At 35.2% G+C, this 25635-nt stretch overlaps 1 protein-coding gene across 5 annotated transcripts in view; it reads left to right on the forward strand.

The window, feature by feature from the left end:
- The window catches only part of LOC136028022 (zinc finger protein 271-like), a 38202-nt gene extending 23860 nt beyond the window's left edge, over positions 1–14342 (forward strand). For 3 of the 5 annotated variants that reach the window (XM_065705590.1, XM_065705589.1, XM_065705591.1), the window contains exons 2-4: positions 5848–5992; positions 7215–7382; positions 12644–14342. In XM_065705590.1, the coding sequence (XP_065561662.1) occupies positions 5950–5992; positions 7215–7382; positions 12644–13947 (1515 nt within the window). In that variant the 5' untranslated portion in view covers positions 5848–5949 and the 3' untranslated portion in view covers positions 13948–14342. Of the gene's footprint in view, positions 1–3118; positions 3198–5847; positions 5993–7214; positions 7383–12643 lie in introns of those variants that run through there. The other 2 variants (XM_065705592.1, XM_065705593.1) reach the window with 2 other exon arrangements.
- The last annotated feature ends 11293 nt before the right edge of the window (positions 14343–25635 follow it).

Genomic DNA, 25635 nt, shown 5'->3' on the forward strand with positions numbered 1-25635 from the left:
AATCACACATTTTCCTATGAAAACTGGAAGCCATATAGTAGTCTAGCCATTGTCAAGTTGACTTCCTTGTTGAATGGTATTGGTGTTCCTGAAAATCTAATATTTTTTTTGCCAGACTGAGATTTCCTAAAATCCTTCTAATAGCATAGATAATGCCATAGATATAAATATCTCTGATCTGGAGTGATATAGGCAATTTTTTTTGTCATTAGAGTCTCAGATGGAACTTCTATTTCCCATGTTGAATGCATTGCTCCCCAAAAAGCTCTGGACAGCTATGCTGGAAGCTGGATCAGGTTCTTTTGTTATCTTCTCTGATTCTAAAAGTGTTCTTTCTAATCTGAAAAAGAGGCAAGGAAAAGTTATCCCAATCATTGTTCATCTACAGGAAAAGATTCAGAAAATAATGTTTTCTCAGGCTCTTCAACTGAAAAGGATCTGGGTTCCTTCTCACATAATGATTAAGGGAAATGAAAATGCTGACAGTATTGCAAAACAGACTATTCACCACCCAATTACTTGGAAGGTTGCTCTCACTGTAAATGAAACCTCAAAGTTAATAACTTCTGCTGCAAATTCTCTTAGAATTAATTAAACCCATGTTGCAGCTACTGATATATATGTTTTGTCTTTTGCAGGACATTGTCTTCACATCACTTTATCCACCCAAATAGAAAATTCTAAACTGTATCTTTTGTTTGAGAACTGCGCATGCAATGACCAGATCTTGTCAAGCATTATATCATCTTACAGATAGCAAGTCGTGCCCTGTGTGTAAATATCGGTTAAACAATTGATCACATTCTCTCAGAATGTCCTCGTTTCACAATTGAGAGATATATTCTAATAAAAAAAAATTGAATTTTTGGGCCTAAAGATGTCTACTTCTCTCGTTTTAGGCTTTGCCCATGTTAATAAGGATAAAGAGATAGAAATATTAGAGGTATTGGGAGTTTTCGTCTCTTCAACAATTGTTTTCAACTGGTTGTAGCTTTATTAGTATTGTTAGGTTGCTTGCTTTTTACCAGTCACAAGATGGTGGTGAGAAGAGAAGATAATTTGATTTATATTATATTTTTATTCTTTTTATATTTTAATTTCTTTGATTTATATTATGCGAATCTTTGATAATTGTTTTATATTTGTTTGGTGATGCAGAGAGTGAAAACTGAGCGTGTTTTCTCTACAAAAACAACAACTTATCATTTCAAAGCTGCAAATCCTTATCAAGTCTGGACTTCAACAATGCAAGTGAAAGCACAATCAATGTTCAGCTTGAAGACTGCTCTATATCTTGACAGCTTGCTTAGAGAAGAAATAATGACATATTTGTATATTTGCACAATGTTTTGACACTTTATTTGATTTACCTCTTGAATTTCGGGTACAGAGGGGTTTATTGAATTGTGAGGAGTATCATACTTTTAGACTAGCATGTTGCTCACCCTGGTAGGACTCCCAAAAAATGTCTTGACTGATGGCACTTACACATCACATTGTTTGGAGAAAAACTTGCAGCTGTTTGTGGTGAAAATTTAAACCTGCTAATTCTGACCAGTAAGAAAAGTCCATGATCCACTTACCCATGTCAGTGTGGGTAGCCGCTGCTGTAAGCTTCAATCTGAGGTAGTTGTACAGCACCTTGTTGAATGCTATACCCATGTCTAATTAAATCAAGTCCGCCAATATTGCTTATTCCAAGTGAACAGCTACAAGGCTGCATGTCTTAAGGCCATTAGTCTCAGCAAGTTTCTTTGGCTGAAAGCTATGCTTGTGGGGAAAAGTATATTATTGGAGAGGGGTTCTGTCAGAATTTCAGCATTCACAATTGCTAAGGGGTTTTAGTCACCATTGAAATAAGACTTGAGGGTCTGTAAGTTTCTTTTTTTGGTATGGTCACCTTTCTCAGATATTGGAGTAGAATGCATAACCTCTCAGTATATAGTTACTTTTCTTAAGTCAAGAAACAGTTTTGATATATTTCAGAGTAGACGGGTAATTTTTTATGTGATCTGCTTCAGCAGTCTTGATTTTCAGTTCTCAGTACCAGCAGACTTGTTGTTATCTGTGCTTCAGGTCATTTTTGGATGACTGGAGGGGAGATTTGAAAAGGTAGAATTGGTTTAGGGATGTTCTAGGGGAGGCTAATAGGAAGAGGATCATCTTGCTCACTGCTCATTTTTATTTGGCAAGCCAGTTGGGCTCATTGCTGTGGACTATGTGTATATATTGTACTTTTGTGCTTATATTTTTTTTTATATACAATGGAGGCTAGCTGACAGAAAGCAACAAGTTCGGCAGTTTTTTATGTTGTGAGACTTTGCTTCTTAACAAAGTACTACTATTCATGCTCACCATTGAAATGTGATACTATATTATAGGGTTGAACATGTCAAAAAAAAGTATTCAGTTGTCTTGTTTGCTTATTTAGAAAGAGTAACTGATGAAGTTTTGTTTACTTCTTTGTCATAATGTTTGCCTTTAGATTAAGCTAAGGATCTCTATTACAGACAGGGTTGTCTGTTTACTAGCTGTAAATCTAGCTTGCATCTAGATTCACTGTAAGAAACCTTAACAATGTAAGGTAATCTTACTGTCCATACAATGTATTGTTTTGTTGTTACTCTGGGAGCTGCTGTCTATTACTTGTGACAGTACATAAATACAAACAATGTCAAGTGCAAGGAGAATATTTCTATTGATTGCTTGCATGAGTAGCCAGATTCAATATTGAAATACAATATCAGATGAACACTGTACTTCATTGGAAATCTAATTATAGACTGCTGCAAAATCAGTTGCACCTTTTGTATTTGCACTTTCCTATGAATAGTGGTCCTGGGCTTATACTTTGTCATATATACTTTTAAAGGTTTGCATTTTACAAATAAGGTTTTTTGATAATTTCTACAGGATAGCAGTTGTCTTGTCATGCCCATTCTTAAAATAATAAGCTTTTGTAGGTGAAAAGGAGCATCAAAATTGCCTTTACTTTTATTCAAAAGACAGTTAGCACGTTTTGATATATTTATTTGTATCATAAAAGTTTCATTTTACCGAATCGGAAAGTTTTAGTTGGTATAAGAAGGCAGGCATATTTATGAGTTTTTTTTTTTAGTGTTCATGATGTTCAATGAGATAGTTATCTTGTAATATTCAATTATGATGCTGAGCTACTTAGCTTCTCAAGTTGCAAAGTAAGTTGCAACAATGCTCTTTGCATAGTTTATTTAAAGAGTACATATTGTTTATTTGTATTATTTTGATCTTAAGTACTTTCTAAATTTCTGAGAAGATTGTTTGTGGGGACTGCTTTTGCAAGACTCGTTTTGCAGCTCTTGTTGGAAAACATAATATCAACTTTTGCTTTATATGATTTAATTTTTTATAAAAAAAATTTTCTTTTAAATCACAAGGAAGTCAAGAATTTTTCTTAATTTCATATTATATTACAGAAAACGGATTTTTGAGAAATTTGGAAATATTCTTCAAGCTATTCACCTCCCTACCTTCATCTGTACAGAGTGTTTTTATTGACTGTCTGCTTTGGTTGTTACTGAATTCATACTTCCAGAAATTCTTAGGGTTTGTCTTACTGTCATCAGCTAGCTTGGACTCTATCTCTATCTTTGATTCTTAAGCTTCCATGAAGGTGTCTAGTTAAGTTTCTTAGTTTGTTTTGAGCTTCTGCTCTTTCCCGCCTTTATTGTACTTTAGTGCTCTCCTACTTCATTCATGGCACATCATGCCTTTGGCATGAGTTTGACTGACATTTGATTTTTCTGCAGGGTAAGTAGTTCACCATTTGGGCCAGCTCATGGTGGGTGAGCTCACCATATAAGTTAGCTCAAGTTTGCTCAACTGATCTTTATCTTGTAGGAACAACAAATGCAGTAGATTCAGTCTCTGGAAAACTGTATCTATTTGGTTGATTGAAAATCGGGTAGAGCTTTAGATTGTGAAAAAAACTCTGTAAATAAAATTGCGTTTGTACTTCTGTTTGTGGGATCACATAAATTAGGATATATCTCTTCCCATATGAGGTCCAGTAAGTTAAAGTCACCAGTTATATTATTCATTTATTACTCATTTAATTCATGGGAAAAATCATTATAATGAATAATCATTATTCATTATTACTTATTTAATTCATGGGAAAAATCATAAATTTCGAATTATTGCAGAAAAATCTAGACTTGCTCATTTGATGCTGCTGACTCTTGTCACTGGTCCTGGTTGCTGACCTGTGTCTCCATCTGTCCCATTTAAAGTGGTTGCTGGTGCTTTTGAGTTGACAGTGTAGTAGGTTGTTTTGCTTTCCAGTGACTTGTCACTAGTTGTTGATGATAGTTTTTTGCTAGAGATAGCACTAATGTCTTCAGTGACACTGGCATTTATGCTGTTTATACAGTTCACAAGTTGAAGCTCTGCCTACACTGTGGGATTAGGGGAGGGAAAACCTGTGCTTTCTGTTTTTTACGCCATACAATAATTAAGGATTTCAGAATTGTCACTTAGATATGATCTGAATAGTTCTATACAGCCAGACTTGCCTGAGGACTTGGTTGGGGTTGTTAGCATGGCTGAAAAGACAGTAGGAAATGCATAAAATCAGTATGGGTTTATTCACTCAGGAAAAATATTGAGAATCTTAAATCTGAGGAATTAGAGGAGCTCTACCTCTCTCATTGACTCAAAAATTACTCATATTTCCCTTTTTAACTCAGTATAGATGGGTGGGGGCCAAAAATGGGGATGAAAATCCTTTCATCAGAAAGTTAAAAGCTTTTGTGCCCTTATTAAGCGCTTAAAAGTAAATGGAAGGTATTCAGCTCCCTTTTCATGTTGCTGTTATGTGTTGGTTACTCCATTAACCTCTTGCTGTTCTTTAATTATTTTCTTAGAATAGCCCTTTCACTGTGAATAATCAAAAGGTCAGAAAAATATTTCCCAAAGGAGAATAGGACAATCAAGTCTCTAGGAAAAAGGTTTGAAAAATTGCATCTGATTTTTTTTTTCACAGATACCTTATAGCTGTAAAGATGGAGATGAAAAATACTACTAAGACTAGATTTTCTTTTATGGAGTAAGATTATGATAAAAAAAAAAATTTCAGCCCGAGGGAAGACCAAATATATTATTTTTAAACAGGAACTTGGCAAAGGTCAAGCAAAACCTGAACCTGGCGCAAAATTGAGCTGTGTTGTAGTTTGATGGAAAATCTAGCCTAGTGCTCTTTGCCCTCTTTTTAACGTAAATTAGGCGTGTTGTATGTTGTTTCGTTTGAAGTGGTACCAGAGTTGTGTCATAGTATGCGAATGGGCTCTGATCCAGCCTTCCCAACGTCATGACCCACTATCAATCAAGTAGATAAGCATGTTTTTTCCTTGGCATTAGGCGAAATTTGTCATTGTACAATAAATCTATGATGATCCAAGTTTGTCCATCAGTGGTTTTCCTTACATCCGTTCTTAAATATGTCTGAGGTTTCAAGAATTGTTCCATTTACACCTTTTCAATTCATTTTTGTTTTGGATGAATCTTTTTTTTTGAATGAACTTCACCTTTTGTTTTGTAGATTTAGGCGCACATCAAGAAATACACTCGATCTATTAAACATGTTTTGTAATTTGTTTATGTTTGTTACTATAGTATAATTAAAACTGAATATATCTGTAAATTAGGCCTAAAATCTCTTGACAGTAAGATCTCGTCCTGAGGTATTTTAGTTCTTGTTGATGAATGATATTTAAGTATTTTCAATTACAATGTTTTTTTTTTTCATTTGAAATGTTGTAAATGATTTTTAAAGCTTTGCCAACAAGTAAAGATTTCTTGCTTTTAAAGGTAGTTGTCCCGAATGTCTCTAAGTGTCTGAAGAATTGGTTGACCAGGAAGAGTAAATTCAATCAAGAAAGCCAGTTGTGAATTTGACTTGATTGATGAATAATGGACCAAACTAACCTCTCTTATCAAACAGTTGTTAAGGAAGGTAATTGATTCGTTACCCGTATTTGGACAGTGTATTTGAAGTATTTCGACAGTGTTAAGTTAGAAAACAATTCTTACTACATAAAATGCAGAATAATTGTACCTAACACATTAGGCATGGAGACCCGCAATACTTTACACCCCTAATGTGCAAATATATAGCCCAAATAAATTTGTAATGTTATTCTTATGTTACTTTGGCATATTTATTAGGATTGAGCGTCAGAGAAGTATATTAGAAAAAACACTAGGTAGGGCGTATATCATACAATTACCAAAATTTCTTTATATGAATATGAAGTTTTATGAGTCAGAAAAACATTTCAGGGAGGGGGGGGGAGCAAACCCCGTAACGCCCCCTGGATAGGGCATTGAACATTATATTTGTAATAGAGATCCACCTTGAAAAAAATAGCTACCTTTTAAATTATTAGACACAACATAGTACTGTACAGATTCTAGCGATTCAATATTCTTATTTTACTAATTTCATTTTCATATTCGTCGTCGATGCCCCAGTTTCGCACAAATAACTTTGGTCATGACAGAGAGCACAAGAGCTGTCGAATCATAAATTACAAATGAATTTGTTACAAACTGCTCAGAAATTAACAAACTACGAAGACTAGTGAAAATAAGAAAAAATAGTTGAAATGTAAATGCACCTTAGCACAAATGGTCTTGTGTAAGTACTTTTTCGCATGATTTTCGCTAGGTCAAAGTCACAGACTCTGTTCTAGACCCAGTGGGACTTAGTGAACCCGGCGTTGAGCCCTTGGATGACCTTCAAGCAAGTCGTACAGCCGGATAGGCTTCACCACGTTTGAACGTTGCATGAGTCAAAACTTCTCTTGTATTTGTACTGTGTAAAAATTAGAATATTTCTTGAAATTGTCTGGATGGACAAGTATTTTATGCTTATTATTGCGAGAAACGTTGGATAGTTTAGTTTTGATTGTTATTTTTTTAATATTTTTAAGATAATTTATTCGTTTTTAAGATATTATAAGTTTTTAAGATAAGCTATTTTTTTTTAAATAGCTGAAGGTTTGAATATTATTTAATTTTTCGTCAAAACATCTTTATTTCTTTTAAGTATTAGCTTTTTCCTTCACCTCTCGAAGTGCAATATAAAAGTTGTGTTAGATGCTAAACTATTGTAAAAGGTGCCCCCTTGGTTTCTTGTGAGGATTCTTATGTGATTTTACTTGTAATATTTCCAGAACCTGAAGACAGATCAGGTGATAGCATGAATACTCTCGGATGGAAGCCTTCTATTTTGGTGACTGATCAGGTAGACCATACTTTTTATGTTTCTCAAGATATTACTGCAAAACTCGAGCCTGAATCTGATCCTGTCAAACCTGAGTTAGATACAAGCATTGTTAAAGGTATGTTTTTAAATATATCACAAGCTTTACTGTATCCATTTGCGTATCCAAACTGGGATAATTATCCCTAGGCATTTCGAAAGAAATGAAAGATTCCTTGAACTTTCTTTCATGTTTACTTTTACGCTCCTCTCTTATTTAGAAAGAAATATTTACTGTAAAATTCAGGATCAGGAGGATAGGACATAAAATCTTGTGTTCTAATTGTGTCTTTGAACAAAAAATCACTATAGCTATTAACCTCATGCTCTTGCTTTCGCTCTTTTACAACAATTGAATTTGGGAAATTAATTTCCTTATGGTATTTTCTTTACTGCTCATATTAGTAGAAATATATTCACTGCATAAGAAGTTTGAAATACCCATAGCTAAATAAAATGTAACTATGCAATATGTTTTTTTTTTTGCAATAAAATGCAACTCAACAAATATATTTCCTCAACCCTATGCAACTCAACAGGTATTTTAATTAACCCCCACGTATCTGGATCCATTTAAGTGAACTCGCTTGCAACTCCCCGTTTTACTGAATCCCTTTTTCACTCAACCCTGCTGTGCAACTCAACTTCTAATTAACTCAACTCCCATGTAATTCAACCCTCATTTAACTCAATCCTCATGCAAAAAACTATCATTTTGACTAAACCTGTTTGAATCATTCCCCAGTCAGTTCAGCTCTCCTGAAATCGACAAATATACCGTTCGGCCCGTTATATTGAAAGTGATAAAAACTGACGCGAATGAAACAGTTTTTAATCATTGGTTTATTCTTGTGTAAATATTCTTTTCTTATGCTACTTAAATGCCAAACTTTATTTCTTTTCTCTCCTCTAAAAACAACTATCCTTTAGTGATTGTGAACAGAACTTAAAAAAAAATTTCAACCTTTTTCTTGTCTTACATTTTTATGCTTATAAGAAAAGAAATTTGGTAGCGATGTTTTTGTAACAAAAATTTAAACTAAGCTTCAAATTTTAGTTTTCTCTTTATAGGTTCTTGAATTGTTGCAATCCTTTGATAAAATATATACAAATATTTTTGCAATTACCAGTTTTTGCTCTTTACGCGCCTTAAAGTCTTTTGATATTGAAGTCTATATAAACTTCTCATTACCTTATTTTATACCTTATATTTACCTTATAGACCCTATGCAATAAATTGCATAGGGTCATTCTAGTCGGTATGGTTGAGCCAATTCAATATTTTTGAAGGCACAAAAGTCACAAAAACTTTTAAGAATTGTGTTTTGATTGCAGATTTTGCAACTTTAAATGGTTTGAATTTCGCCTCTGCTGAGAATTTGAAATAATAGAGAACATTGACTATTGTTAAATCTTGACTTTTGTCTCATCAGTTGTGACCTTGTGTCATCAGGAGTCTAGCTTGAACATTATTTAAAAAAAAAATCTGATTGCATAGGTCAAGTTTATCACCAGTAAAAGTTTATCACCAGTTTTACGTAGTTAAAAATATATATATCTATTTATATTCACAGGTGGGACACAGGGACACAACTACAATGGCGCGTAACGACTTACGCGCGGGGGGGAACTGGGCGCGAAAGCGCCACACCAACTAGGTGTTGGTGTGGCGCGAAGCGCCGTACCAACAGCTAGTAATCTATATAAAATACTAGCTGTTGGTGTAGCGCTTCGCGCCACACCAACACCTAGTTGGTGGGGGCACTTTGTGCTCCCCCCAAGCCCCCCCGCGCGCGTAAGTCGTTACGTGCCATATTAGTTACGCGCCATTGTAGTTGTGTCCCTGTGTCCCAGCTGTGAATATAGGTAGATATATATAAATGTTTTTAACTACGTAAAACTTACAAATATAAAACATTCTTCGCTGTCCCATGGTCTGTGCATATGAATAGATTGTCAGGTTTACCGACACTTGAACATGCAACATATAATTGTCCATGGGAAAAACAATCCGTATTCAGATCTGTACCGCATTTTTCTAATGATTGCCCTTGTGCTTTGTTGATGGTGATTGCTAATCGAATATTCCCTGTGTCCCCGTCGTCATTTATATATTCCCCCTTTTCCCTCCCCCCGGCGTCCCCGTTGTAGTTATGTCCCTGTGTCCCAGTCGTCATTTATATTCCCTGTGTCCCGGTCGTCATTTTCTCTTTGAGACGCAGGCCTGTTTTCACGCTGTTCATGTGATTCTTCGGCACGCTTCTTTTCTTACTTTATCTATTAGCCGCAAGCCTTTTGGCATTAACTCTTTGAGCAGCTTCCTCGGCTGTTTCTTCTGCCATTGTAGGATTTATACTAAAATTTCTCTTTGAATTAACTCTTTGAGCAGCTTCCTCGGCTGTTTCTTCTGCCATTGTAGGATTTATACTGAAATTTCTTTTTGAATCGCCTCCTTATATACTCATAATGACGTCATATACAAAGCCGTATATACTTATAATGACGTCTATGCGGACAAACATGTCTGTGTTGGGGAAAATTTTTTTGAGTGTTGAGTATGAAAATGAATTTCCACTGTTAGTGTTTATCTAAACAGACAAGACATCAAACTAGAAAAAGACTTCTTGAGTTTAATTTATTAATGAAGAGTCCAACCATAGTTCAAATTTATCAGTACACTTGAGGTTTCATAAGGGAGACAAACTATTATAGCGTAAAGTATGCAAAAAAATTTGCTTCTTCATCTGGAGTATCGAAACACCTTAGAAATCATGCTGGGAAAAACCATTTGAGTCCAATATATGGGAAAAGTTTTGACTTTTACTTCTTTTTCTAATAGACTCCATTCAATTCATCCTAGGGACAAATTTTTCAGTAGTCAGTAATACGAAATAAAGCTTGATTGCTATTACTGATGGATCTAAACACCAAGGAACTCTACATAGGAAAAAAGGTTTCCTGCAACTGAACTTATATAACTGAACCCTCTTGTAATTTAATCCCTAGTTAACTCAATCCCTATTTAACTGAGCCCCGATTCACCTCAACCCTATGCAACTCAACAGGTATTTTAATTAACCTCCACGTATCTGGATCCATTTAAGTGAACTCGCTTGCAACTCCCCGTTTTACTGAATCCCTTTTTCACTCAACCCTGCTGTGCAACTCAACTTCTAATTAACTCAACTCCCATGTAATTCAACCCTCATTTAACTCAATCCTCATGCAAAAAAATATCATTTTGACCCAACCTGTTTGAATCATTCCCCAGTCAGTTCAGCTCTCCTGAAATCGACAAATATACCGTTCGGCCCGTTATATTGAAAGTGATAAAAGCTGACGCGAATGAAACAGTTTTTAATCATTGGTTTATTCTTGTGTAAATATTTTTTTCTTATGCTACTTAAATGCCAAACTTTATTTCTTTTCTCTCCTCTAAAAACAACTATCCTTTAGTGATTGTGAACAGAACTTAAAAAAAAATTTCAACCTTTTTCTTGTCTTACACTTTTATGCTTATAAGAAAAGAAATTTGGTAGCGATGTTTTTGTAACAAGTTTTAAAAAACAAACGATTAAAAACTATTAAACGATAAAAATTTAGTTTAAAAACAAACGATGTTTTTAAACTAAGCTTCAAATTTTAGTTTTCTCTTTATAGGTTCTTGAATTGTTGCAATCCTTTGCTAAAATATATACAAATATTTTTGCAATTACCAGTTTTTGCACTTTACGCGCCTTAAAGTCTTTTGATATTGAAGTCTATATAAACTTCTCATTACCTTATTTTAAGCTAGCAAAAATCATCATGTCCAGGGCCGGAACACACTTGAATCTCATAATTAGTTGAAATCTAAGACATAGAAAATCAGAACCCATACTTGCCACAGGTTTAAATATATGTTTAAGAAAATTTAACCGTTAATGCTGATTCAGGAATGGCGGATATTATTCAGATTCGTGTTGATTGTAAAAGTTAATTGTGGAAACAAATTGGAAAATCTTAGAAAGTGTTGAAGGCGATCATAACTTCATCTTCTGTCTATTTTCTTTCTCCACTCCTCAAAGAGCACTAGAACATCTTAGGGAGCTGCTTAAAATTGTCTTAAAGCTAATACATCCACGTGGATTTTAATACTTTTGGCATCACAAGACCATCGTAAAATGTCTTATGGTACCAAAGTGTGATTTTAGTGTCATTTCTGGAGTTTAAGCCTTGAAACGGTATAAGGTCTACCTCAAAAATCTCTATGGAAGAAAACCCTTAAACTGGTATTCAAAATTTTACTCATGAATGCTCCCCACCCAAGTCCCGTTTACAAGTTTAAAATAAAACATTGTTCGAAAAACTACCCAGTTAAAGTCCTGTGGTAGCGCAGTGGATTTGACCTTAGCTTGGTAATACGCGACCCAGAGATCGAATCATGCTGTAGGAATGCACTGCAGGGCCGACGCAGGGACCTTAGTAGTCAAGAAGCGTCGTTAATCTGATAAAAACTACGCAGTTAAAATTATTACACAGGCACTGTAAATATTTTTATAGCATACATAATAACTTTAGTGATTGTGAACGGAACTTGAAAAAAATTTCCAAGTTTTTTGTTGTCTTACATTTCTTATACTTATAAGAAAAAAAATTTGGTAGCGATGTTTTTGTAACAACAATTTAAATTAAGCTTCAAATTTTAGTTTTCTTTTTTAAGGTTCTTGAATTGTTGCAATCCTTTGTTAAAATATATACAAATATTTTTGCAATTATCAGTTTTTCCTCTTTACGCGCCTTAATGTCTTTTCATACTATATAAACTTCTCCTTACCTAAAAATTTTTCAATTTTTTCAAGTGTGACGTCATTGCAATACTGATGTATATAAAAATGACGTCCCTCGCATAAATACGTTTTCTAAAATTAAGACTCTGAACGAACTTTTTCAAACTTCTGACCTATCTAAATTGTTTGTTTATGCCAGAATATACCAGGATGCCAATTTTCCTGCAAAAGTATGGATCCATTTTCGAAAAAAATCACATACATACATACATAATTACATCCACAAATATTGCTCGTTTAAAAACATAGTATATTTTAGCGTGTAATCTCATTAAAACGAGTCTTGAAATACCTCAAGTTTTAAAAATAGTTTTAGGCTCTAAAAACTGATATCAGTAAGGGAAAACTATAAAAAGAAAAGTGTCAGATTATACGTTATGTTTTAATTACTTGAGGCAGAGTCATGCAAATTTCTGTTCGCTGATTTTTAATTTACTGTTGCAGATCAAATTTTAAATATATTGTTGATAAACAAATCTCACAAAAAATAATTTAGTTTGACTTTTTTTAGACATCTCTGTCACATCTTTGGTTGAGAATGATCTACCCGACCATGTAAATGGAATATCTAGTATGCCTGGCTTAATCACTATATATCTAAAACAAGAAATAGATTCAGATTTTCAACATGAGGCATCAGATTTCAATCAAGTGATACATGATATATCTGATTATAAAGGAAGTCATTGTGGAGAAAAGCCTTTTGAGTGTGATATATGTAGGAAAAAGTTCAGCCGTAATTCTCATCTATCTAGGCATCAAAGAATTCATACTGGGGAGAAACCTTACACGTGTGATATTTGTATGAAAAAGTTCAGTCGAATTTCTTCCTTAACTACACACCAAAGAATTCACACCGGGGAGAAACCTTTCAAGTGTGACATATGTATGAAATTGTTCAGCACAAATTCTAGCTTAACAATTCATCGACGGATTCACACCGGGGAGAAACCTTTCAAATGTCAAGTATGTGAAAAGTGCTTCATTTCTAGCCCTGACTTATCTAAGCATGAAAGAATCCATTCAGGGGAAAAACCATACCAGTGTGATATTTGTATGAAAAAATTCAGTCGAATTTCCTCCTTAACTACACACCAAAGAATTCACACTGGAGAGAAACCTTTCAAGTGTGACATATGTATGAAACTGCTTAGCACAAATTTTAACTTAACAAAACATCGACGGATTCACACCGGGGAAAAACCTTTCAAATGTCAAGTATGTGAAAAGTGCTTCATTTCTAGCCCTGAATTATCTAAGCATCAAAGAATCCATTCAGGTGAAAAACCTTACATGTGTGATATTTGTAGGAAAAAGTTCAGTAGTAGTTCTTGTCTGTCTAGACACAGAATAATTCACACTGGGGAAAAACCTTACAAGTGTGGAATATGCGAAAAGAGCTTTGCTTCTAGTGATAATTTGACACAACACCAAAGAAGTCATTCCAAGGGGAAACCTTTCAAGTGTGATATATGTTTGAAACAGTTCCGGCAAAGTTCTTATTTAACAATTCATCGACGGATTCACACCGAGGAGAAACCTTTCAAATGTCAAGTATGTGAAAAGTGCTTCGTTTCTAGCCCTGAATTATCTAAGCATCAAAGAATCCATTCAGGGGAAAAACCTTACATGTGTGATATATGTATGAAATGCTTCAGCATAAATTCTAATTTAACAAAACATCGAAGGATTCATACTGGGGAGAAACCTTTCAAGTGCCAAGTATGTGAAAAAAGCTTTGGCTCTAGGTCTGAGTTATCTAGGCATCAAAGAATCCATTCAGGGGAAGAACCTTACCAGTGTGATATTGTATGAAAAAGTTCAGCCGTAATTCCCATCTATCAAGACACCAAATAATTCATACTGGGGAGAAACTTTTCAAGTGTGATGTTTGTATGAAAAAGTTCAGTCAAAGGTCTTCTTTAACTGTTCACCAAAGAACTCACATTGAGGAAAAAAACCAATGATATTGTTTGGGTGAAATGTTAGCTTGGATGTGAAGGAATATTTTGATTGGCAAGTATGTGAAATAAGCTTTGCTTCTAGTCCAAATTTATATAAACTCAAAAGAATTTATAGCCTACAGAGGTTAAACCTTTCCAAGGGTGATATATGTATGAGATTGTTCAAACAGCATTTTTTATCTATATCCGTATCTTAATATACTTCAAATTCCAATCCTCTGAAATCCATTAGAAGCACTCCTCTGAGAGCGGTACCACATGTGTTTGAGCTGTGTTAAAGGATTTAGAAATTATGATCATAGAAGATATTTGTGCCAACCGTAGCATTTACTGATTTTTTTTTTCAATGCAGAGATCTAAATAGGACACGCGTATAAAATATGGCTTTCAATTATTGATTTATACAGCATCATCAATGTATGTAGATTCAGGTTACAATTACTCTTTGCAACCGTTAAAAGACGAGCAGAATATTGTTTTGCCGAGTTAATTTGATGTCTAACATGGCTAACCTTGAGGACATGATCGCTCTAAAATGCAAGAATATTCACCCATATAACAACTCTATCTGAAAGTTAGCTATAAATTAAATTTAAAACCCCATCAGGGCACAATTTAGCCTTTAACTTTTTCAGTATTCTAGGATGCCAAGCGGCGTCAAATGCGCCTTTTATATCAAAACATATTCATAAAGTAAAGATGTTTTTCTGCATGTTTTCCTCCACCAATGTTTTCCTATCAATTGCATCAATAGTACTTTTCCCACTGCGGAAGCCAAACTGCAGGGACAGCCAACTATTTTCACTGCTAATCGCAATCATTCTATTTGCAATGGCACGCTTGTATATTTTACCAAGATTTGAGAGTAGGCTAATCGGACGGTAAGAAGCTGGATTGCCATCATTCTTTTTACCATTTTTTTTAAACATTATTTTTGCATTTTTCCAACTTTTCGGGAAATAGGAAATTTTTAAGCGGCTACTCACTGACTTTACCAGACTAGGAGCAAGGACAGGTACTGCTATGACTTCACCTAATTACTATGAATTGAATGTTCATCCTTTAATAACTACTATTTAGTAATTCGTCCTGTGGTGGCGCAGTGGGTTTGACCTTAGCTTGGTAATACGGGACCCAGAGATCGAATCATGCTGCAGCAATGCACTGCAGGGCCGACGCAGGGACCTTAATAGTCAAGAAGCGTCGTTAATCTGATACAATACAATACTATTTAGTAATACCTCCCGGGCTTCCGTCACAGAGCTAGTCTTGCTGCCGCCATCTTTTGTTGCGTGTAGTGGCTTACAAGGTCATACAAACGCGATATACGAACATGTATGTAAATCTTCTGGGGAAAGTATTCATTTATCTGTATACTGAAATATGGCTTGGGTGAATAGTTATTCGAGCGCCCAGAGTTCAAGAAAGTTTATTTTATAGGACTTAAATATCTACTAGATGACCGAGCCAAGTCATTCCATCAGTAAGTATCTATCAAGTTAATCATACTCATTATCATTGACTGAGTAAAGAGTAATGTTCTTCCTATTTTCAAAAGAGTTCTATATTGTTGGGTCCAAAAAATGTCGGATGTCTTTAATGAATGCAAATTTCATTATAAAATGTTATATTTGTTGAGATCCAATTTATGGTTAATTGGTCTCATTAAGGTTAAAACCAGCATGAGAAAAGAAAGTGATTTTTTTTATAGCTTTTTAATGCAACCAAATTTGTTTTTTTAAGGTGCTATTTTCAGTCTGAATAAATTAACAATAATTTTTAATCTTTTGTGAGCTAAAAATCTTGTTGGCAAGCCAGCAAATAGGGCCTGTATTAGGTTTGATGACTATTTTAGCAAAACAGCCATGTATTCAGTAGGCTAACCATCTCAGTGTTCCCATTCTAGAGCACACATTTTCCAATATTTTTACTATCCATTTTAATCACCAAAACAGCTTCCGTGTGGATTTCCGGATATAAATAAACCTTTAGGGGCTGGAAAAGCTAGTACCTTATTTGTGCGTGTTTGGGGTTCAAAATCGATTGTACTCCTCTGGAACAGGGATAAGAGAAGAAAGGGGTGGATTTGTCCTTCTGATCAGATCTTCAATCAAAAAGGAACTTTGGGTTTCATCAGAGTGCGGTGATAAAAGGATGTGCTGTTCTTGTAGTTACAATACGATTACTGTAAGGAAGAGGCCCTGTAAATTGTTGTCGTCGTAACACTCACTAGTAAAATTTCTTCAACTCCAGAAAGAATCTGATTAGAGGTAACAACTTATGTTCTAGTTTATTGTTTCAGGGAGCCATGATCCGTCTGGCCTTTGAGGGTAGGGGATAAAGGGTAAATAATGAATAGCCCTTCAGACTTTTACTAAAAATTGTATCTTACTGAGCTTGGTCAGGAGTAGAAAGTGACGGTGTAACCATTCAATTTTATCATCTAGGATAGGTTTGGCTCATTATGGGGACAATGAAGGCGTCACTAGATCTTTGGAATCATTTACACAAAGGGTGTTTTTGGAAGGGACTCATTCTTGGCTATGGTCTTAATTTTATAGTTTTTAAACATTCCACCAGCGAAATATTACTTAATTTGGTGCTTGATAATTAAACGAAATACACTCAAGAATTACGCTCTGTAAGATAAATTGAATTTGCGAAGAACCGGTTTGCTGTCTTAGCTTTGGCTTAGTAAACAACTAAGATGTAGGAATCTTTTAAGTAAGTATTTAGTTGGTATTTTGTTTAGTTCTTTTTTTAGTTTAGATTACGTATTTAATATAGTGCGTTCTGGGCGGCCCATTTTCCAAAATTCTTTGTCGTAGTTTCCTTAATTTTGTTAATAAAGTATTTTTTTTTTCATTATATTTGGAATATTTTCTTTTCTCTTGGGTATATTTCATTAGGATTAATGATTACTACTACTACTACTACTAATAACTCGCTGCAGCACCAAGCCGCCTGAGGCCAACACAGCGACGCACGCTCCTCCTCCAACCTAATCTATTTAAAGTATCCCTCTTTACACCCTCCCAGGAAGTTCCCATTTCCTTTAAATCTTTATTTATTACATCCTCCTAACCCAGACAAGGACGACCTACTTTCCGTGTAGCCCCAGTCGGTTGGTCAAAAAGGACAACCTTCGGTAATCTGTCATCCTTCATCCGTAGAACGTGGCCTAGCCATCTCAACCTTTCTTTCATTATAGCCCCAGAAAGCGGGATTGAACCACACTTTTCGTACAACCTACTGTTTGAAATACGGTCAGTCAACTGGGTACCCAGAACAATCCATAGGCAATTTCTCTGGAAAACATTTAGTAAATTTTCATCTGCTTTTCGGAGTGCCCATGTTTCAGAGCCATATTTGACCACTGTCATCACTGCAGCTTCCAATATTCTAATCTTGGTTTGTAGACTTATCTTTCTATTATTCCAAACTTATTTTAACTGTGAAAAAACAACCTGAGCCTTAGCTATTCTACTTTTAACATCTTCACTGCTCCCACCATCTTTACTAATAATACTACCAAGGTAACTGAAGCTCCTAACCTGATCAATCTTTTCGTTACCTAATGTCACCTGTTCATCTTCACTTATTACTAGCCTTAGTGACTTAGTCTTCTTAACATTGATTTTCAAGCCTATTTTAGCACCCTGAACTCGTAAAACCTCTAAAAATTCATTCATTTTGCTCACAATCTCATCTAATATGCTTAAATCATCAGCATAATCTAAGTCCAGGAGCGTTCTTCCTCCCCATTTGATTCCATGGTCTCCAATTGCCTTTCCTGTGCTCCTTTGACGAAGTCCATCAAAATGATCCATATAAAGGGGGATAGAACACAACTCTGCTTAACTCCTGATTTAATACAAAACCAGTTGCTAACCTCATTTCCTACCTTAACCGCAGCAGTATTATTCTCGTACATAGCGCTAATCACTTTAATGTATTTTTCTGGTATACCATATAACGATAAGACCTTTGTTAACGCTCTTCTATCAACAGAATCGAAAGCTTGCTCATAATCGATAGAACTGAGGACCAAAGGTGTTTGACAACGAAGGGACTTCTCAATTATTAACCTAAGAGTGAAAACATGGTCGACACATCCTCTACCTTTTCTAAAACCGCATTGTTCTTCCCTTAAAACTTTGTCTACAGCATGTCTCAGTCTAAAAAGTATCATATTACTCAGTAATTTGCTACCTACAGAGACCAGACTAATACCTCGATAATTACGACACTCACTCTTGTCACCTTTCTCATAGAGTGGTTTAATTAAGGTTTTCCTAAAATCATTGGGTACTTCCCCTTTTTCAAAAATCATGTTCATAATCTTCAGTAGCTTATTCCTAACCTCAGAGCCACCATATTTAAGAAACTCATTAATCATACTATCAGCACCTGGGGCCTTATTATTTTTCAATCCTTTTAGTACTGTCACAATTTTTTCCTCACTGAACAAATCTTCCTTCACATCCAAGGTATCACAAACTTTTTCATTTTCATCTATATCTTTTCCTGCAACTGTATCTCAGTTTAGCACATTCTCAGAATGTTCCACCCATCTTTCTTTAACTTTTTCCTTATCACTAATTGTGGCCCCATTCCAATCTTTAACTGGGACTAGTCCGGATTGGCTTCTCCCTTTCAATTTATTAACATGCCAGTATAATATTTTACTATTATGCCGTCTAGCCGCATCTCCCACATCCTCAGCAATCGCAAACCAGTTTTCAGTTTTCTCCGTCATTTTCACTTGGTTTGGGAAAATTGGCTTACCCCCCTTCCCCCAGGATTTTGACGGAATTACACCACCGGCTGGGGTATAGCTTTAGTGATCTACAAAGAATATAGTTCCAAACCATGACTGGCTGACTTCTATTCCCTTTTGAATCAAAACGCTTCACAAGTTTAAAAAATAGGTGCATCGCATTTACAAAAATAGTGAATTTTCTGAAAAAAAATCATACAGAAGAGACAAAACCGCGGGACAAAATTTTTATATAACCATTTTGTTCAACTTAGTAGAAAAGTCTGGAAATTATATCTTCAAAGATGACACCCCCCCCCCCCTACATACACAGACAGCCCAGGACAAGGATTGTAATTTATGCCCTGGGGCATATAAGATTTTTTATAGAAAGCGTGTACATATAAACAACGGAAGGGGCTCACTGGATTCTTGATCAAGAGCTCTAGTGCCCTTTTTAAGAGTCAAAGTGATCGGAGGGCAACTACCCCCCTCTCCTCTACATACACACACAATCTTGCTAATGAATCAGCCAATCGATGGGAGTCCATGGATGACATCTCATTGCTCGAAAACTGCAGAAGAAATATTAAGAGCAGTGCAATGGAAACTCTCAAAGACGTTGCAAGTGAAGCAGCCCAATCAAACTTGAAAGTGAACTCCCAAAAATCTCATAGAAAGACATTTAGTTTTCTTAAATTAAAGCCATCATTTATAACTCCAATACCTAATGAGATAATTGTAACAAAAACTAAACTCTTAGGGGGTCACACTGACTAGCGATTTAAAATGGGAGGCTTACATTTGCTCTATTATTTTATCCATCCACAGCTTCAGTATGTTTGCACAGTGTGGCATTTTGGTCTTACGGTGGATCAGTCTGATAAACTAGAAATTATCCAGAAGAGAGCCCTGAGAATTATTTACGGTCAGGGCAAAGTGCCTTACATTCTCCTCCTCAAGGAATTCCGCCTCCCTACCTTGGCAGCCCGACGTGTTACTCTTTGTACCAATTTCGGAAATAATCTGCGTTGTAAACCAAGCTTTCAATGTATACTCCCAGCCCCTTTTTGCCCTCCAAAGCCCCGTTTACCCCGATCAAAAGCACAAAAAATCTAAGTTTTAAATCCTATTAATTAATTGAGCGGTACAGAAAGAGCTTTGTGCCAACTTTTGTTAAAAACATAAATAAATGAAATGTGTAATGCATCCCGTTAATGTGTAATATATATTCTTAAGTAGGCTAACACTCAAAATGCCAATAACTCAAAACGCCCACGATTGGATAAATTTTAGGTTTCAGTACTTTATTGGGGATGAGACGAGAGGTTGCTCACATCCCAAACCCATGTACAGCGTGTGCCGGTGCCGGGTGGGTGCATTTTGAGCTGTTGCGATTTTTCGTGGGCAAAAAGATCGTGGTGATTTTGGCAACCATCCGTTAAGTATTGTCGTTTCATTTTTATCTGACAGGCCAGTTGGATTCATCAGTGTATGTTTTTTATAATGTTCTTATGTTTTTACTTATGTCCCATTATTTTTTTCATTTTATTCATTGTACTCATTATATCGCAGTAGGCAATGTTTTAATATTTCACTTATGCGCTTAATTTTTGTGTGTGTATACAATGTAGGCTAGCTGGTTAAAGGCAACAAGTTCGACAGTTTTATGTTGTGAGAGTTTGCCTGATAATATAGTATTTCTATTCTATTCATGTCAGCTAATGCGAATATGGGTTGATGGGAATATTCGGAAGACAATTTAGACAAAATAAGTAAAAAGTGGGTTGGGGATTTTAAGCTCCCTCCCGAATATTTGTCCGACTCGTAAAAAACGTAGCAAAAATGAATAATATACAATTTTTGATGTTTAATTTTTTTGTGCCCCCTAAAAACGTTTTATACTCCCCCCAAACAAATATCCATACAGCCCTGGGGCCATATAATATATTTTTGCAAATTATTGGGGGGGCAGGTACCCCCCTCCCCTAGGCGCCACTCCAAACGACGGCCCTGGAGGTTAACAAGACTAATCTCCGTAGTTGCTGTCTGTTATAGGTAATGCCTCAAGTTCAATTGTATATGTTGTGGCCAAGTTTTGTAAATAATTGGACGACATTGATAATTCCAAAAATTAGTAGCATAGTGTCCGAGATGAAAGCCATAGCGACCGGGTATTGAAATTATTGCATAATATCCTAACTATATAAATCTTAAAAATCTATGTCCGATCGATCAAACAGTTCTTGGTAACGAACTCTCAAAAGAATCGACTTGTTATGCTGATTCCAGATATTTAAAATTCATCAAGTTCAATGTTACCCACCAAAACTTACGTGCCTGAGAAAATTTGCCTGATTTTCGAAAAAAAGGGAGAAACATACTCTAAAAGTCAAGGGATCTTAATGAAAATCATACTATCAGTTTCAACGTATCTGAGAACCCTGTTGAAGAAGTATCACCCTCTCATCTGTAAAAATGGGCAATTTCGTAGTTTTTGAAAGAGAAAGATCACAGATGCGCGTTTGTTTGTTGGTTTTTTTTCCATGGGTTATCGTATTGAACAAATAATCCTAGAATATCATGAAAGGGCTCATTTGAACGGAATTTGGAAGATCTAGTACTTTTTTTTATTGCAAGAATTGAAGAAAGATCAAAATTTCAAATCACTTGGACGAAACGACTGAAATTACTAAATCCTTTTGTCCCCCCCCCCCAAAAAAAAAATCTGGATATGATCATCAGTAATAAGGCGTAACCAATGCCTTGAGCTCTCAAATCACAATAGGTATAATTAATTCATGAAACAAAAAGAAAAACCCATTAAAATGCATATTCAATTTTAATCCGTTAACACACAGTGGATAGATAAGAAGCGAAATTTTGTTCTTATCTTTCCGGTCCATTAAACTTATCAATTTATCACCATAACCATGACATCGGTTGTCAAATTAAAACTTAAAATTCTATTTTCAACTCGTTATTTCAATTTTCAGTGTAAGCGCTTTACATATGTTAATTGGCTTAAGGTGTACAAACATTGGTCTCTGAGTACATACAAAAACTTGGGTTTATTTAGTTTAATTTTACTAGCATTTAAGGCTTGTTTGGGGGAGGGGATGCAAAAAAAAACTAAAGAAATATATCAAAACTGTGTTTATACATTTTTAATACATATTTTTGTGTTGGGAAAACATTTTTTTGGCAATCCCCTCATTCTACTCCCTGGATTCGGTCTTGTTATTAAAGATAGCCTGTAATTTTTATGTTAATCCCAAAATGACCAATAAGGTTGAAGAAAACTCGGAGATCCACATAACTTTTATTGGTGACGAATGTATACAATTTAGAGAATAGCCTATACAACCAGTCTTATTCTATAGATTAAAACTTAACTTACCATGCTTTTCTTCAAGTTAATCTCTTATAATGTCTTCTTTGGGGAATTTTCTGTAAGGGGGAGAGTTTTCAAAGGTAGAAATTCTCCACGGGGCAACTTTCCATCCCATCACAGAGGTGAAAAAAATGTATTTCCCACTGAAATGTTTTTCGGACGTAACGAAAATGAATAGATAAAAAATAGTTATTTGTTTTCTATAACCTCCCTGAAAAATTCCTTTTTTAAACCCCTCCCCATAAAAAATCCTGGATACAGCCCTATGGCTGATTGATTTTCAAATTAGCCTAATACCCAAAATTTTCCACTCACGTGAAAAATTCAGGCATACTCCCAAATAACAATTACTTTATATTAGTAATGGATTACATTTCATAACTTAAATACCTTTCTCCTGGGTCTTTTTTAGGGGGGGGATTGAGTTAAACTTGCAGTCCTAATGTTATTCCAGCCGATTAAACCTCTTGAAAATTAATGTTTTGCTGATTGAGTTTATTGTAATCCTGGCCAGCGTGGTTGGTCTGGGTAAGCCTAACTGGGGCTTACCTCTAGCTTTTCATTAGGGTGTCCTAGCCTATCCTGCACCTCTTCAGGTTTTTTTTGCGCGTCTTGGAGCAGCAGCCTACCCTAAATTACTTATTTACAACAATGTAACATTCAATAGCTTACATAGCTAGTTGTTCAATATAAGGAAAACAATTCCTATAAGACTGTTTTAAAGAATAAATTTAAACAAATCTTCTGTTTTCAGAATATTTTATCCATGGGTTCACTATAAATTCATTCGTGATCCAGTAGCCTAGACGGAGTATAGTTTTTGAAATGAAACAAAATAATAATCTCTTGTTGTCGTGTCCTGTAATCATTTTGGCTTACGGATCTCATTATAAATTCATTTGTTTTGCTGGCTAGCAACTGAAAATAAGTTTGTTCAATTTTAGTGTTGTCTAATTAATTAATTAAATTTTTGGCCTGGGAAATTTAAACTTAAAATTTGAATTGGAGGGCGGACAAAAAAAATTCAATAGAAAGTAAAGAAAAACACTAAAATTAAAGCGAACATAAATTAGCCTAATGAGTGAGGGGGGCTGCTCCATATTGCTCCCTTATTTTGAATTAACTAATAGGACTAAGCTTTTTTAAAAGTGTTTAAACAATCAATTCGTCTCCTATCACTTTCGAGAAAAGGACTACAACTTTCTGCGAAAAACTTATTTTTTCTTAAGTGGGAAACAAATAAAGAAGTTTGTGCGTTAGCTATATAAAAAAAAAGTTGTATGTGCCGACTTGAAAAAGAATCTCGACTCAATGGAGAAATTTTCTGTGGGAGAAATTTTTCATTGGGGGTATTCCCAGGAAATGTAAGGAGTGAGCCGGCTCAATAGTAACCGAAACTCTAAAAAACTGAATTTTTATCCAAATATACATCAAATGAATCAGATTTCTACGCTGATTTTAAATGTGTAAGTTTTATCAAATTTGGTCTTACCCATCGAAAGTTACTAGCCTGAGAAAATTTAAATTATTTTCTAAAAAAGTGGTAAACACCCCGATGACTTTGGGAAAAAACGACCATGGCAGGGGGTCGTTTTTAAGGTTCTAAATGTCATAGAACCTTAATGATAATCACATTATCAGATTCAGCATATCAGAGAACCCTACTGTTAAAGTTTCAAGCTTCTATCTGCAAGCATGTGGAATTTTGTAATTTTTGCCGGATGAATGATCACAGATACTGGTTTTTTGCTCATGTTTTTTTTCAAGGATGATCGTATCATTCCAATGGTCCTACAATGTCGTGAGAGGGCTCATTCTAACGAAAATTAAAATTTATATTGCTCTTTTTAAGGGACAAAGAAAATTGGCGGGCAACGAGGCCCCCTGCCATGGTCGTTTTTTCCCAAAGTCATCGGATCAAAATTTCAAGATAGCCATTTTGTTCAGCTTAGTCAAAAAATCGAATATCCATGTCTTTGAGGATGACTTAATTTAAAAAAAAAGCTGCAAGTAATGAACTTTGCCCATTATTTACATATAATATTGGTTATTGGAAAGTATACAGACGCTTTCAGGGAGTATTTTTTCTGGTGGTGGGGAGGAGGTTACATGAGAGGATCTTTCCATGGGGGAAGAGAATTCCCATGAAGGGGCGCTAGATTCTCCAGCATTAATCTGAAAAAAATGAGAAATTAAATTAAAAAAACCAGTTTTTTCAACTGAAAGTAAGGAATAACATTAAAACTTAAAACAAAGACAAATTGTCATGTATATGAGGGGATTCGTCCCCACCTCAATAACTTGCTCTTTAAGCTAAAGTATTTAGAGCTATTTATTCTAATTAAACAACCTTTATAATTCATTATTGACGAAGGGGCAAACCCCCTCATATGCGTAATAAAAATTTACAAATATAGGTGTTTATTGCGAAAGTTAATTTGTAAGTTACGTATAAGTTATTTTAAGAGGTTTTTCTGCAAATAAATTAACTTGGCAATTTAAAAAATTTGGTTTTCATTATAATGAACTTTTAAATAAATATCGAAAGAATTATCTTAAAATACCTAGCGAAATCTTTGGCTGATTTTGATTCTCTTTGCTACTGAGTTTGGCGTGTCCCTAATTTTTGACAGTGGATTGAGAAAGAGTCAAACTTTGGCGCAAATAGCGGGTTGCTGAGGAGGAGACAGCCCCTTTCATATACGGATATATTTCTGTTCCTTTTAATGTCACTCCTTACTTTCAGTTTAAAAAAACTTGATTTTTTTTTATTTAATCTTAAAAAGGATCTGCACTTAAGCTAAAAAATAAATTTCCTTCAAATGAAATTATGCTAAGGAGTAGGCTATTTTTGAGATGGAATCGTAGCATATGCAAGAAAAAAATCTTGAGGAAATTCAGAACTAGAATTTTTTTCAAAAGCGTCTAATCCAAATTTTTAGACAGCATCCCACTTTCTAGGGCTGTAATAAGAGAAAGGTTGAGATGGCTAGGGCTTTGCGGAAGAAGGATGACGGATTGCCAAAGATTTTACCGAAGATTGCCAACAGTCTAGGGCTAAACAGAAAGCAGGTTGTCTGTGGTTGGGGTAGGAAGATGTCATGCAGAAAGTTTTCAAGGAAATGGGAACTTCCTGAGAGGGTGTAAACAGAGAGGCTTTGAATAGATTGGGATGAAGGAGGAGTGTGAGTAGCCGTGTCGGCCTCATGCGGCTTTGTGTTGTAATGAGTTGTTAGTAGTAGTAGTAGTATTTTGTTCACCATAGTTGAAAGGCTGAAATTAAGTAGCGGAATTAACTGAAAGTAAGTAGCGACAGTAAAATTTAAAACAAACCTAAATTATTCGGTATATAAAAGGGGCTATCGCCGCCTCAACACCCTGCACTT

Source organism: Artemia franciscana, chromosome 6 (genome assembly GCF_032884065.1).
Source record: "Artemia franciscana chromosome 6, ASM3288406v1, whole genome shotgun sequence".
In the NCBI taxonomy this organism is placed as follows: Eukaryota; Metazoa; Arthropoda; class Branchiopoda; order Anostraca; family Artemiidae; genus Artemia; species Artemia franciscana.